Raw genomic sequence first — 16045 nt, 5'->3', positions numbered from 1 at the left:
CAACCTGGCTTCCGTCCCGCTGAATCAGGCAGGCTTTCACCCCCTCCGGCCTCAGGAACCCCAGTGCACACTGAGCACAGTAGCCTCCTCCGTCTTCCAGAGCTCCGGGCTCCCTGCGGGGCGGATGAAGAAAACCTCCGTCCTCCAGCAGCACCCCGGGACTCTCCATCACTCTCAAGGGGTCCCCCTTGAGACCATGATGGCATCATGGAAAGCACACGAGAGGCTGGACAGCCAAGCCCGGGTTCCAGCCCCAGCTCTGTGGCCGGTGTGGGTGCGGCCTGGGATCCCCCTGCCCTCATTGTCCTGGGTTTGGACCCGGAGAGAAGCTCAGTGGCTCTTCACCAACTCCCGGCATTCCCTCCAGGAAGGTCCCTCTGAGGATCCCCCGTGGGGCCATTAGCTCCTTGTGTCTCCTGTGCATCTCCGGCGGGTCCGGCAATGTCTGCCAGGCCTTTGCACTTGCCGACACCAGCCTGGAACACCTTGAGCAGGGGCTCTGCTCGCTCCTCGGGCATCCACTGTAATACCCTCTGCTCCACGAGCCTTCGGCACTAACGTCAACTCCTTGTTTCCCTTCCCGTCTCATCCCCCTGGGTCAGCGGGGGACCTGGCTTACCACACTTACCACCCCAGGAACGACCTGGCTCTGTGATTTGTCAATTTGTGGCATGTCTATCTCCCGCTGTAGGCTCTAGGAGGACCCCAACAGCTTTGTTCAATGCAGCACCTGCACAGGCCTGGCACACAGTAGGTTCTCAATAAACGTTTGTGGAAAAAACAGACGAGTGCCAGCTATGTGTCCAGCCTGGTGGGAAGTGCTGAATGCAGGGAAGGGGGGGGGCAGTGTGAGCCCTGACACCGGCTAAGGCGACCGCATCCTCCCCTTCCCAGTGCCCACCCTCGTGCAGCACCCAGGCTCCCCAGCCACTCTCCTCCTCTGTGTTATTGACATTGGAACAGACTGAAGCATCACGTGAGCTTTGGGGCTCCTGTTCTTTGGGCCGCTAGATAATTATCTGGGCCTTATTAAACCCTTAATTACCCAAACAGCTAATCAGGTTCCTGAATATAAGGACTTTCTCGTCCCAGGGTTGGGAGGCAGAGGTCTGTCATCTGCAGGCTATCCCTGGGCTCAGCAAGGTAAGGACAGGCCCCATCCGTGGAACTCTCCCCAGACGGTGTCATCTCCAGCTCTGTCATTTTACAGATGAGAAGAGGCCCAGAGAGAAGGGACTTGCCTGAGATCACAGCAAGTGGGTGGAAGGTCAGGGCTTGGATCAATGTCCCAACCTCTGCCTGGATCCCCCCCCCGCCAACAGGAAGCCACTGAAATTTTCAGATGCTGCAGGACTTAGGCAAGATGGAGACAGAAGATCCAAGGGGCCTCGCTGGGCTCTGAGGCTGAGGGAAGACCGTGGAGATCCTGCTTTGCAGGAGCTCAGAGCTGAGCTGGGGCAACAGGGGCAGAGAGAGGGAGGAAGGGACTTCAGTTGGAGGAAAACATGTGAGCAGAGCATGGGGTGGGGACAGCTGGAGACACTCATCTTCAGTAGGATGGATTAAGACAGTCAATTTCAAGCTGTGATCTTTGAGACTGGGGGTGTTTGTCTCCTCCTCCTGGTGGAGGAGATGAAGGCTGAAATTAGGACTTGAGGATGAGCAGGCTGTGGATTGGGGCAGGGAAGGGCATTCTAAAGGAAGAACAGCCTAGGCAAAGGACAAACAAAGCCAGAAACAAAACCTTAGCATCGACTGTCCCAGAAACACTCACACAACCCTGTTACCCCAAGCTGCTTATCCCCCAAGTAGGCTTTTTGTTTTTTAAAAAAGATTTTATTGATTTATTTGAGAGGGAGAGAGCATGCACCACAGAGAGCACAAGTAGAAGGGAAGGACAGAGGGAGAGGGAAAGGCAGACGCCCCACCGAACAGAGACCCTGATGCGGGACTCGATGCGAAACTCAATCCCAGGACCCTGGGATCATAACCTGAGCTGAAGGTAGACGCTTAACCCCCTGAGCCACCCAGGCGTTCCCTACCGAGTGGCCTTAATACCTGGCAATACTGCTGGCCTGGGCATGAGAGACTGAGGTGGGCTGTCTTGGGGCTGGGAGGTGGGGTTGGGGCCGGAGGAGACCTTCACCAAGCCCCTTCCTGCTAGGTCACCCTGACATTGAACTTCACAATAACTCTGGGGATTTTCAAAGAGGCTCGGCCTTGGGCATGCAGGTACCCCACCATGCCCGTGGCACATGAGTGTGTGTGTTTACAGACGTTGAGGAAACACTAAGACTGATTTTGTTTAAGCCCAGAGAGAGCTTTAAAAATTGAATGAGAGACTATGGTTAGTGCTGTGAAGTGTGTAAACCTGGTAATTCACAGACCTGTACCCCTGGGGCTAATAATACATTATATGTTAATAAAAAAATTTTTTTAAATGTTTAAAAATTGAATGAGAGAGAAAGAGATTACATTCTGATTTAGCAAATGTTGATTGTAGGCCTGAATGGTCTTCCTGGTGTTTTAAAAGCTGGCTGCTTCTCATCATTCAGGTCTCAGTCTCAATATCTCCATCTCAGCAGGGGGGTCTTCCCTGACCACCCCCAGCCCTCATGCCCCGAGTGAGCATACACACGCACACGCACAAGCAGATGCACACACATGCACACACACACACACGCACGCACCCCCCCCCCCACGCACATGCATGTACGCATGCACGCACTCTATTCCATTCTATTGCTTCTCTTTAAGATTCAGGAGGAGTAGGACTATCTCTGCCATGTGTACCTTGTGGCCTGGTCTGCCTGGCACATAATAGACACTCAGTAAATGTGAGGTGAATGAATGAATCCAGGTATGGGCTCTGGCCGGGGAAGGCAGCTCCAGTAGGCGCCCACCTCTGTGGGTTCGTGGAGCCCCCAGTGGTAGAGCCTGATGTTAGCAGGAGTCCAGCTGGAACTCCCCCTCTCTGGGTGACTCAAGCCAGGCGCCACGGTCCCTTTTTAAATCTGCTCATCCACAGCTCAAACCTGAAATAAACACTTGCCTCTGCTTGGGAGAATTTCAGGTCTCGGTAAGTAAGAGGGTGGGATTTCTGGGGGTCCAGGGTTGGGGTGAAGCTTTTCTGGAAACCTTGAAGGGCCCGGGGAGGTCCTTATTCAGTTCTCTACTCACTGCCTATCAGACCTGTGTGTTTACCTCAGTTTCCTTTCTGGTGTGGTAATATCTCAAGGGACCTTAAGGAGCTGTGAGTTGAGATTTCTGGAAGTGAGATTGAGCCAAAGGAAGTGGGGGATGCCATTGACTGTAGTATCAGGATTGGGGGAGCAGAGGGTTCCCCCATTCCCATACTATGGTGGGAGTTCCCCATCCCCTCATTGCCTGGCACTGAGCTGCCCTTGAACCTACGAAAAACAGCAGCTGAACCCCCCCACCAACCCCATAATGCAGGCTGGTCAGAATATATCATGCCCACAGATGGGGAAACTGAGGCCTAGAAAAGGGAAGTGACCTTCCTGGGGTGCCCCTGAGGCTCTGTGTTTAATCTGGACACTTTTGGACCCCTCTGGAAGTCAGCAATGAGGTTTGTGGAACTGGCTGGAGTTCAAAGGCTCCTGGACCCCCAAGACCATCCAGGGGGCCTGTTCTCTTTTGGAACATGGGAGGCCCCCAGGGAAAGTGGGGCCTGGGGGGCTGCACCCAACTGCGGACCTGTGGCACAGGTGGAGCCATGATGCGGATCTTGTTTCTGGCCCTCTGCGGCCTGCTGACCCACACCCAAGCAGACCCTGGGGCACGGCTGCGGCTGGGCATGGACATCATGAACCGCGGTGAGCTGGCGAGTGGGGCTCAGGGCTGGGGGCAGGTGGGGCGTGGTGACCGCTCCTGTTTGCACGGCCTTGAGCATCCCACGATCCTCAAAATAAAAGTTAACGGCAATGATATTATTCCTCCATTTGGCTGAGGAAGAAACTGAGACCCAGAGAAAATAGGGTGACTTGTCCAGGGTCCCTCCACAAGTTGGAGGCAGAGCTGGAAACCCTGCTTCCCCAGAGCCTCTCCAGACCCTGACAGCAGGCCTGGGGCCATAAGAGGATTGTGGGGAAGACAGACCGGAGCCAAAGCCCAGCTCTGCCAACAATTTGCTGTGTGACCTCAGGCAAGGTGTTACTGCTCTGTGTTAGGGTCTACTCCTCCATAAACTTAAAATGTAAAGAAATGTGAAATCGGGTGACCAGTCCTTACAATGAAGTGTGAGTTTACACTCTCCTGGGGTACCTTTAGTAAAAGTTACTTGCCACCTCCTAGCTCCACGATGTCAGGGGAAATGAAGTCACGCGCTGCCGCAAAGAGCTGATGACAATTCCTCCGGCTCTGTCTTCGTCCCCTTTCTGGGAATCAGTCTCTGACTGGGGGCTGGGACCCCCAGTGGGGAACCAGATGCTCCCTCGTCACACAGCTTTGAGGGTGGCTGGGCCACAGGATAAAGTCAATACTCTAGCTTGGGGTTCGGACCTCCATGATATGCCCCCTGCAGACTGCTTCCTCCCTGTCATGTCTGGCTCCGCCCTCCAGCCTTGCTGAATTTCTCACTCTTAACTCTCTATGCTACCTTCTTCCTCGCTTCTCCACTTATGCATTTTTCATGGACTAGCCTTCAAAGTCTCTGCCTCCTAGTGAAAATTCCTATCCCTCCTTCAAGAACCAGCTGATGGGGCACCTCCTCTTGGAAGCCTTCCCCAGCTCTTCTCCTCCTGGAACAAACCCCTCCTGCAGTTCCTCCAACTGTCTGCATACTATGGATGGCTCTTGTCACTTGTTACTGTCATTGCTGGTGACTGCTGCATGGGGCTGAGGAGGACAGGGGCCAGGTGTGGCTCTTCTCTGAGTCTCCCCATCACCCAGCCCAGAGTGGGGCACAGGGACTGTGGGCACAGAGTTGTGCCACTTGTGAGTGGCCTATGCCTGGGATGTCTGAGAGGTTGGCTCCAGACAGGAAAGCAGTGGGGAGCCCCGCTAAGCATCTCTCTGTGACACCCCCCCACCACCCTGTCCCATCCAGAGGTGCAGAGCGCCATGGATGAGAGCCACATCCTGGAACAGATGGCAGCTGAGGCAGGCAAGAAGCCCATCAAGGGCATCACCAAGTGAGCAGGGGATGGGCTTTGGGGGTGGCAGGGCAGAGGGCGGTGGGGAATGCTGTGTCCAGGACCTGAGAGGGCAGAAGGGAGAGGAGCCTGCCTGGGATGTGCTGGGGAAGATGGACTCTGAGCACTCTGCACTGAGCTGGAAATAGACGGTGACCAATTAGCAGCGTCTGCTGAGAGGTTGGGTCAGCAATGCTGGTGATGGAAGGTGTTAGATGAGCCACATCTTTGTTATCCTGGATCTCGACTGGTGGTTCTCAACCATGGGGGATTTTGCCTCCAAGGGACATTTGGCAATGTCGGGAAACAGCGATGCTGCTAAACGTCCTATGAGACACAGGACAGCCCCCCACAACAAAGAATTATTCTGCCCAAAATGCCAACAGTGATGCCATTGGCAAACCTCCCCATCTTGCCAGTGGGGAAGCTGAAGCCCCCAAAGAGGAAGGGTACAGCCCAAGGTCACACAGCCAAGTGTCCTGATTCACACATGGCAAGTACTGTGTACAAACAGTTTCCAGGCTTTGCATCTCACGATGGCCCCATGACGCAGGCTTATCCCTGTGACAGGACGGGGTGGGGGGGGGGTTACCCAAGAGTTCCCAACATGGTGGTGGGGGAACGGGGTTCAGGGCCTGGGTTTCAACGGTCGGGTTCTCATTGCTGTGGATGTCTGACCACTCCCAGTGTGAAAGTGAAGGATGTGCAGCTGCCTGTCATCACCTTGAACTTCATCCCTGGAGTGGGTATCTTCCAGTGTGTGTCCACCGGCATGACCATCACTGGCAAGAGGTGAGGATGGCAGAGGAGGGGAGGGGGAGAGGAGCATGCCCTTGTCTTACTCTTCTGTGTACATTTATTGAGTACCTACTGTGGACCGCCTGGGCGCTGTGCTCTGAGAGGGGCATATCTGGTTCCTGCGTTGGGTGGGAACCAGACCTGAGCCTAGACGATCACAGACTGAGCGCTTAGCCTAGGACAGAGGGAGCACTAGCAGTGTGAGGGCAATCAAAAAAGGCTTCGGGGAGATAATGATAGCTGAGGAGGGTTTTAAAGGTTGTGTAGCAATTCCCCAAAGCAAGAGGGAAGAGGAAGACTGGTTTTGTGACCTTGGGCAGGTCCCGTCCTCTTTTCTGTCCTGTGGGGGTGGTGCCTCTGACCCTTTCCCCCTCCCAGAGTTGCTGAGACTGAGAGCAAAGATGAGACAAGGATAGTGGCCGCAGTGGCATAGCTGTCCCTGATGCCTGCTTGCCCGCCCCTCCAGCTTCATGGGCGGGAACTTGGAGATCATCGTGGCTCTGAACATCACAGCCACCGACCGGCTTCTGCAGGATGAGGAAACGGGCCTCCCCGTGTTTAAGAGCGAGGGCTGTGAGATCATCCTGATCAGCGTGAAGACCAACATGCCTAGCAAGTGAGGGACTCCGTGGCTGGGGAGGTGGGTGGGGTCCACGTTGCCGCCCCTGCCCTCTGTCCCGCTCCCGGAGTCACTCCCTTTGTCGTGTCCCTGTATGTCTCCTGTACCTAACTGCCTACCGTCTATGCCCTGTCCCCATCCTCTGTGTCCAGCATGCTGCCTAAGGTTGTCAACAAGTTCCTGGACAGCACGCTACACAAAGTTCTTCCGAGCCTGGTGAGTGCCTGGAGCAAGCCTCCACCCGCACCCACATCCAGGGCAGTGCTCGGACCAGGGCTGGAAAATGCCTTTTCTCTCGAGTGCCACTCTGACTGACTGAGGAGGACTCTGAGGCTATGGCTGCCTCAGGGGGAAAAAGTGCTTTGATCATCTAGCGATGTCTGCCTTGAGCACAGAAGGAGGAATGCTTACCATTTGCTGGGGGACCAGTCCTTGCTGATTCTGCAGACTGTGGTGCGGAGCTTGGGACTCTAGGCCAGGCTCTGCCACTGACTTTCTGTGTGACTTGGGGCCTCGGTTTCCCCTCCAGTCCCTGTCCCTCCAGGACCCTTGGGTCTCCCCATGGAGTCCCATTCAGCTGTGAGGAATGAGGTCCTCCATGCCGGGGCCCCCTCAGCCCAGCGCCTTTCTGCTTCCAGATGTGTCCAGCCATCGACGCGGTCCTGGTGTACGTGAACAAGAAGTGGGCCAGCCTGAATGGTGAGTGGCCCCAGCCATGCCTTGCTCCCACATGGGGACATCTGGATGGCTGGATTTGGCAGCCTTCATTCCCCATTCAAGCGCCTTTTCCAAGCCCAGCCTTGGGACAGAAGAGGTCTAAGGTCTCGGTGACTGTCCACCCCCCTACTGTCCAGATGGGAAACCTGAGGGCCTGAGGGACTCTGGGATTTTTGTCTCAGCCTTCCATCCAATGTTCTATCCATGACCCCCAATACTCCAAGGATAGCAGTCATGGTGGGCTCTTCCACAAAACTCGCACCCTGCATAGTAATCCTATAGTGATGATACCTGACTCTTTCCTCTGCCCCTGGGGATCTATGGCATCTGCTATCTCAGGGTTCATGGGGTTCGTTAGTGGGGTGAGAGGAAAACCCAATGGCTGGGAATGAAGAAAACTGGCCCATGTGCTCAGCAGCATGGCCTGGGACACTTTACTCCTCTGAGCCTCAGTCTACACATCTATAAAACAGGGCCAAGAATCCTGATCACACCAGTCTGTTGTGGGAACTGAGCCACAACAGCCCTCAGGAAACTCTCAAGTTCTGTGGCCACAGAGTGATGCAAGGGAGCGGGATTTCCAGGCCAGCCACCACTGGCTCCATTCTACAGATGAAGTTACTGAGGCCCAGAGATGCTAAGCAACTTGCCTTGGGTCACACAGAGGGCCAAGGCCTCTAGTACCTGGGCCAGCTCAGGTAGCAGCTGGCTGATGCCAGCATCTATGACCTGCCCCTAGTTGGACCCTCTCTGAGTAGAACCCCTCTTGCACAGCCCCGATGCCTGTGGGCCAGATGGGCACGATCAAATATGTCCTGACGTCCATGCCGACCACCACGGCCAGCTCCGTCCAAGTAGACTTCAGCGTAAGTGCCAGGGGACCCCCCAGGGTCTGGGATCTCACCAGCCTGCTTCTGCTGGGGAGGTGGCTGGACTGGGCTGTGGAGGGTGGGAGGGTCCTTCCGGCCCTGGCAGACCAAGCCCACCAGGAGAGTGTTCCCTGACACCGAAGCTTTCTCCCTCTTTCTGCTCTCAACATGAATACTGAGTCCTGAGCTGACTCCCAGGACTGCTGACCCCACACTCACACCTTCTGAAGGCTGTCTGCTTCTTGCAAAGAGTGGCTTACCCAGTTGTACGCATGGGAACACGGGGGCAAGGTGGTGGGGGAGACAGGACTTGGGTCTCACTGGGAGTTGGTGGCAGAGGTGGGTCCTCAGCCAGGTCTCCAGAACTCCAGGTGCCTCTTCCTGGATTGGGAAGAAAAACCCCGCAACATCATCTTCTCGTGAAGCCTTCCTCTGGTGCGGTGCTCCCAGGCCCTGCGTTGTTTGCCACTCACTTCCTTCTGAGTATAAGCAGAAAGCATGTCTACATCAACGAGAGCTCCAACCCAGTCAGATTAACTGGGGTTATTTAAGCAATCCCATGAGTGACCACCTGTGGCTTAGTGACTGATCCTTTATCCTCAAGGCCTCAGTTTACCCATCTGTACCCTAAGAGAATAGCCTGCTCTTGGCCCTACCATCTAGTGACTTGCTGACTTGAGGGCTGGTTTGAGCACCACTTAGTTTGTAGGACAGAGTCTTTTTTCTTTTTTTTTAGATTTATTTATTTATTTGACAGATCACAAGTAGGCGGAGAGGGAGGTAGAGAGAGAGAGAGGAAGGGAAGCAGGCTCCCCACTGAGCAGAGAGCCTGATGCAGGGCTCGATCCCAGCACCCTGGGATCAGGACCAGAGCTGAAGGCAGAGGCTTTAACCCACTGAGCCACCCAGGCGCACCAAGGAGGACAGTCTTTTTCCCAGCCACAGTCCTTCATGGCCAAGGCCAAGCATCTCTCTCCCCGCTGTCCCACAGCCTACAGCGCAACAGCAAGGGGGCAACACCATCCAGCCTGCCAACGCTGGGGAGGCCTTTGAGTTCCCTGAAGGCTATGCTGAAGGCTCCTCACAGCTGCTGCTCTCGGCCACCTTCCTCACCGCAGAGCTGGCCCTTCTGCAGAAGTCATTCGATGTGAATGTCCATGATATGAAGGTGAGCTGCCCCGTAATGACAGTCCCTGCTTGGCGTGTCTGTTCTGAGAATTATCCTGGGGCTGGGGAAAGCACCAAGACTGGAGTTGCCGGGACTGATTTGGGTCTCTATCATCAGTGTGCCCCAGCACCGACCATCTCTCTGTCCACGTAACCACATCTACTCATCCATCCGTCCAACTGTCCATGCAACCAAGCATTTATAGATCAACCTACAGGTCTCATGCTCTGGCCATCCATCCACATTTTCTTATCCAGTCATCAGCCCCTTGTCCATCCATCTCACCATCATGTATTCATGCCCTAGACTCTATCCATCCAGCCACCATCCAACCACAGGGTCTGATACTACCAAAGAAGTGAGTCTATATCTGTCCTTCGCCACCCAAACACCCATCTACCTACCCAACTCTCCATTATCCAGCCTCCTACTCATCTGGACATTCATCCATCTTTCCATCCATCACCACTGATCTGTCAATTCATCCTCTCATCCATACACCCTCCATCCATCCATGTACCTTCTCATCCATCCTACCACCTATCAATCTATTCCTTATCCACTCTACCTTCCATTTATCAGACCACCCCACATCTTCTTACCTACCCATCTTCCTATCATTCCTTTCATCCCTCCACCCACCCCATCCACCTGCTCATTTATTATTCATTCTCTTGCATAAGGGCTCATCCGTCCATCCACGAATCCATTCAGCACTCATTTGTTGATCCATTTCCCCATTCATCCACGCACCCACAAGTCCGTCCACCCACCCTCTTCTCATGCATCACATCCATCCATTCTCCCATCTGTCTGCCAGTTTTTCATCCAACATTTTCTCAGCATCTGACCTTATGTGAAGAGAGCACAATCTGGGCTACCCAGGAGCTCCTTATCTGCTTAATCACAGGGTGATAAAATGCAGGAGGGAACCACAGAGGGCTTACCTTATAGACTCAGAGGAGGTGTCTGTTCAGAAGGACAGGGGAAGACTTCAGTAATCTTAAGCTTGATTTATTTTGTAGGTTGGTCAACTGCCCCCACAAACCACGAAGACCCTGGCTGGCTTCATCCCTAAAGTAAGTGCCCTGACTGCCCATGATCTCCATATCTCCCTGCCCTGTTCTCCAGTTGAAGGGAACATGGGATTTGGGAGGCAGACTTTCAAGGTCACATTTCTCTTGTCTGATATAGAATCACCCTGACTTCTCCATAAAGTACTCTTTGGGTCTAGCATAGAAACAGCTCAGGTTTTGTGGGTTATACTTTCTATGTCTAATAAGAAAGAGCCAGACTTCTTGTTTTGTTTCTTTTATTTCCCGGTAGACATGCATGTCATGTTTTCTGTGCATGCATGCCCTTGCATGTCATGTTTTCTGTGTCCAGGGTACTAATCACCTACTTCATGATGGACTCCTGGTTTCAGCTGAAGCCACCCATCTGAGGGTGGGCCCTGAGGGGAGTGTCCTGGTTTCTGTAGGTAACTAAGGCTTATCCCAAGCCGAAGCCCTTGGTGACCCAGATCAGGATAAACAAGCCCCCCAAGATCACCATGGAGACAGGCAATAGCCTACTGCACCTCCACGGCACCCTGGAGATGTTTGCTGTTCGGCGGCGGGGCAAGGCTCCCGTATCCCTCTTTCTCCTGGAAAGTGTGAGTACAATCTCTTTCCCACTTAAGCCCCACTTTATGGATATTCAAGGCTGCAGTGTAGGATTTTAGTTGATAGCCAAGTAATATATTGAAATATCCTTAATTAATCCCAATTATGTGATCCTAACCTCCTGGGAGCTGTCACCTGGTATCTGATCCTTGGCTCTGCCACTGAACCTTTGAATGAACAGAAAGATCAACAAACTGAGGGTCAACAGTTGGGTCCTTCCTTTCTCTCTCCTCCCTCCATGCCTATCTTCTTCCCCCCTTCCCTACCTCCTTTCCTTCCTCCAACATTCATTAGCATATACAAGGGCTGAAAAGGGCTCACCTAGGGAAATATAGGAGCCTAGGAAGCTCTCAAATCTAGTTGAGGAAATCATGGAGGACTTCCCAGAGGAGGTGATGCCTACACTATGTTTTCAAGGTTGAGCAGGAGCTGGCCACAGAAAGGGTTAATGCTGGTGATAGAAGGTACCCCACGTAGATATAACAGGATGTGCAAAGGCTGGAGCAATAACGTGGTGTGTGCAAGGACCTACAAGGTGTCAGATGTATTTATTTTATTTTATATAATTATTCAAGAGAGAGACAGACAGAGATAATGAGAAGAGAGCATGGGTAAGGAGGAGAGGGAGAAGCAGGCTCCCACTGAGCAGGGAACCCGACATGGGGCTCGATCTCAGGATCCTGGGATCATGACGTGAGCCAAAGGCAGATGCCCAACCAACTGAGCCACTCAAGTGCCCTGGTGTCAGATATTTTTAAGAGTCTAGTCCTGGGGCAGGTACAGAGATGTTGAGGAACCTGGGCTGCGGGCAGGGGGAGACTACTAGATTCAGTTCCTGAAGGTGGGATGGGCAGAGAGGAAGACCCCTGCTTTGTCATGGCAATGATGCAGGGAAGGTGGTGGAGCCCCTGGGTTTTACCAGCCCTTATGGGGCACCCACTGCCTTCTCCCTGCTTTTGTCCCCTTCTGCCACCTGCCAGCACTTCAACCTGAAAATCCAGTACTCTGTTCGTGAGAACCGTCTGCAGATGGTCACCTCTCTGAACAGGTAGGATTCTGCTGCCTGTGCTGGTGTCCTTGTTCCCTTGCACGGGCATTACCACAAGTGCTTGGTTTTTCTGCTCCAGGGTCTCCCTCTGATCCATCCAGCATGACCCACACTGCCGGGCTGCTCTGGTCACCATCTCTCTTCTAGAATCCTCAATAGTTCCCCATTATTTGCATGATCTTCTCCCAAATCTTAGCCTGGCACTCAAGGCCCCTCTCAAATTCTCCCACCACTGCTTCTGCTCTTCTAGGCTCTTGCACAGTGAGTCTGATCGTGGGTCCATGTCCCCTTTTCCATTAATAAGCTTTTGCCCATGTCACCCAAATGCCACCTGCCTCCTGGCACCCACCATAAATGCCACCTCCTCCTGGAAGCCTGTCCTTCTACTACTAATAGCTAACATTAATAGAGCTCTGTCTCTATGTGAAGCACTGGCTCCATACGTTATATTCATTATCCTACTTCAACACCATAGTCTTCCTCCTTACTTTTTACATTTGTCTTAATCTTGGATCTGACTTGTATCAGGCCAGGATTCTTTCGGTGCCAGAGACAATTCCAACTTAACTGGCTTAAGCCCAAAAGAGAATCTTCGGGCTCACATAATTGAAAACTCTAGGGGTAGATCTTAATTTCTTACTTTCAGGCACGGCTGGATCTTAGGTACACAAAGTCCTCAGGATCTCCCTCCTCCCTTGATCTTCACTGTCCACTCTGTTGGCTGAATTCGCAGGCAGCCTGTCCCTAGGTGGTGGCAAAGTGACCCCAACACCAAGAGAGGCCTCTTGTCCAATGGGGGCTCAGTTCCAAGTCCAAGGCTGCTTCTCATTGGTTTAGCATGGATCACATCACCAGTCGGAAACTAGCCACTGATGCCAGAGATGAAATGTTCTGATTGGTCAGGTCCGGGTCGTGCTCACCCTGGGACTCTGAATGCCTTGGAATGAGAGTGGGAAATGGGAGGGCTGCTACTGAATAGAGAATAGAACTTGGGAAGACAAAATCAGATGACTGTCACGGGTGCCATCATGTATTAGTGCTTATTGGAGGCTGTGCAGGGAGGGGGTCATGTGAAGGGTCTTAATCCTATGCCCTGCAGGGATGTGGGACTGATTTATTGGGCAACAAACCGTTGCATGCCTAGCATTGGGCAGGAGCATAGACATGGCTGGGAGTCCCAGAGGGAAGAGTCAGGACCCATGAGATGAAGGAGTGGTTTGAGCTGTAGGAAACAAAATAGGCTGTAACGAAAGGAGAGGACAGCTCCTTCGTAGGTAGTATCCAAGTAGGGACTTACGAGCACCTGGTCTGAAGGCTGTATAGGGACTTCTGCATCAGGGAGGGTCTGTAGGTGTTGGAGATCCCCTTTATCCGTGGCCAGGAGCAGTAGCTCTGACTGCCCTGCCCACTCCTTGTCCCCTGCCCCTGCAACCCCATGCAGATTACTGAGCCTGTCACGGGAGTCCTCATCGATTGGTGCTTTCAATGTAAGTATCTCAAGTGCTTCTTTCTGGTCTGGTTTGAGGGCAAGACTGTGCTTGTTCTCCCTTGGCACTGCAGGGATGGCCCCTGAAATGGAGGCAGAAGGAATAGAGCAGCTCACGCTGGGGCTTGGGGAAGCTGGCTTGCTGTGTGACCTTGGGAAATTCACGTAGCCTCTCTGAGTCCCTCTCCTCTTCTGGATAGAATTTAGACATCTCCGTGGATTGATTTTAATTACACTGTTGTGCATAGCAGCAGCCTGGGCTGGGTTGGTTGGCCCAGCTGTCATTCTTATTAGTCTCTGTAGCCTTAGGTCCTAGGACAGAACCTGACCAGTAGGCACCAATAATAATAATAACAACAATAGCACTTCCTAAACACTTACTCTGTGCTCTGTGCTCTACCCAAACTCACTGATCCCCTGGGCATAGGCACTATTATATTCCATTTTCACAGATGGGGAAACTGAGGTACAGAGAGGTAGTGAATGAATGACTGATCAAAACTACTGAGTTTTCTGTAGGAGCAACATGAGACCCACAGGTCACCCTCTGTGTCCTCAATTCCTCCGTGCCTGCACCATGACCCAAGGCCCATCATGTCACTCAACAGGGGCTAACTGTATGCATTAGCATACAGTCAAACAGGGTCCTTCCAGTTTTGATGCTTGGTGAACAATTTGATGTCTCTAATATGCATTCCTGTGGCCCCCAGACCTGGCTGAAGTGAGGGCTGCAAAAATCTGTTGAACTGAGTTGAAACAAATGATGGGATGTGGGTGTTCTCTCTTTCTCTCTTACCCCCAGGAGAAGAAGTTGACTGGCTTCATTACTGATTATCTCCGAGAAGCGTACGTCCCAGTAGTCAATGGTGAGGGCTCCAGGGGGCTTTGAGTTTACTGGTGTCAAGAAACACTGTAAGGAGGGGATGCCCCCTTGGTGGTCTCAAATCCCCTTCACTGGCCCCAGATAAGGGAGGCAAAGAGGGAGTGGATCGTCACTGCCGGGTCTTTGAAGTTAATGGAGTCTGAATGTCACCTGTCTGGGGACAAAGGCCCCTTCCACAGTTTGGGATCCTCGGCTCTAAACCCCACACCATGAGTCAGATCTTGCCCCAGACCTGGGATGTGAGTACGCGGTGACCAGGCTTACATTCTCTACGCCATGCTGGCTGGCAAAGATCGTGAATCCGTCCCTGTGCTATTTCCCGCTACTCTGCTCCCAGTGGCCAAGGAGTGGCTTTAAGGAGTAATCAATTGACTGCAGAGTCATCAGCTCAAATGACTTTCACTGTGTTTCTCAGATGTGCTCCAAGTTGGGTTCCCACTTCCAGACCTTCTGGACATGGATTACAACCTGGCAGAGCTGAGCATAGTAGAGGTGAGGAAAGGAGCTAAGAAAAGCCGGGTCAGTCAGTACTTTTGGCCAGTGAATGATGAGCAAAAGCCTGCTTCTGTCAGCCTGGAGGGAGGAGGCCTGAGGAGGGCAGCGGCCATCAGTACAATCCTGCTGCTTTCCTCAGACCTAGGGCGACCCTTGGCCAGGGGCTCCCCAGAAGGAAACTTGAGTCCTGCTACTTCCCTTCTCTAATACCTCTGGCAAATGACTTCACCTTTTTCTGTGGCTTAAAATAGGGCTGATAATATGGGTGTATCTACCTCAGAAAGAACTATTGAGATAATTCACCTAAAGGCATACAGTAAGTGCTTAATAAATATTAACTTTACACTGCATGCCAAGTATTTAATAGCAAGCATAAATGTACGTGTTTCTCATTTGACCTCTCCACTCTGGGAGGTAGGGATGCTGTCGCCACTCGATCACTGAGAAAACGGACACTTAGAGGTGCAAAGGGCCACAGGCAGGTCTAGGATATCCTCTGCTCCTACACACCACCCTGGCTTCCATTTCCTGGCCCCCGGCCCGAGCCGTCCTGTGCGATGGTTCCCCGGCCCCACCTGGCCCTTTGCTCCCTTTCAGAATGCCCTGGTGCTGAACTTGAAGCTGAACTGACCAGGGCAGGATTCGCCTGCTGGTTGCCCCCACGGACCCACCCTGCTGCGCCCCCTGGAGGAGCCCCCGAGTGGAGCCGGTGGGCCAGGGCCCCTTACTGCGAGTGGCCACCCTCTTTGACAAGGAGTGAGTGGGGCCGGCCTGGGCTGGGCCTTGGCAATAAACAGGAGAAAGCTCCTCACGAACGTCTGATGGTTTGATCTCTTTATTTGTAGTAAAGTGACGCCTGCCTCTTCTTCCGCTTCAGTGGGTTTTGGAGTGTAAGACTGGCTTGGAGTCTACAGGAACACTGGTCACAGCCTTCAGGGGCAGATGTGGGCATATATGGAGCGCCTGCTGAATGCCATGCTCCAGACTTTACTTGTACTATCTCATTTCATCCACCCAATAACCCATGCAACTATGGCCATCTCCATTTTACAGATGGGGAAGCTGAGGCACAGGGCCAACTCCCTTCATGAGGTCACACATCTTAGCAAATGGCAAAGCCCCTCTCGGTCCATCTCAGCTGCTTA

The 16045-nt window shown here is 53.0% G+C and overlaps 1 protein-coding gene across 1 annotated transcript; it reads left to right on the top strand.

The window, feature by feature from the left end:
* Positions 1-3736: 3736 nt before the first annotated feature.
* Positions 3737-15709, top strand: BPIFB6 (BPI fold containing family B member 6). Its single transcript, XM_032353805.1, has 15 exons — positions 3737-3833; positions 5069-5153; positions 5841-5945; positions 6418-6567; positions 6723-6786; positions 7209-7269; positions 8062-8153; positions 9148-9324; positions 10350-10403; positions 10805-10978; positions 11969-12036; positions 13478-13523; positions 14325-14388; positions 14821-14897; positions 15498-15709. The coding sequence occupies exons 1-15, from the start codon at positions 3737-3739 to the stop codon at positions 15528-15530; spliced, it is 1347 nt and encodes a 448-aa protein (XP_032209696.1). The 3' UTR covers positions 15531-15709.
* The last annotated feature ends 336 nt before the right edge of the window (positions 15710-16045 follow it).

This window comes from Mustela erminea, chromosome 7 (genome assembly GCF_009829155.1).
Source record: "Mustela erminea isolate mMusErm1 chromosome 7, mMusErm1.Pri, whole genome shotgun sequence".
Classification (NCBI taxonomy): domain Eukaryota; kingdom Metazoa; phylum Chordata; class Mammalia; order Carnivora; family Mustelidae; genus Mustela; species Mustela erminea.
This window is presented reverse-complemented; position numbering and strand designations above follow the sequence as displayed.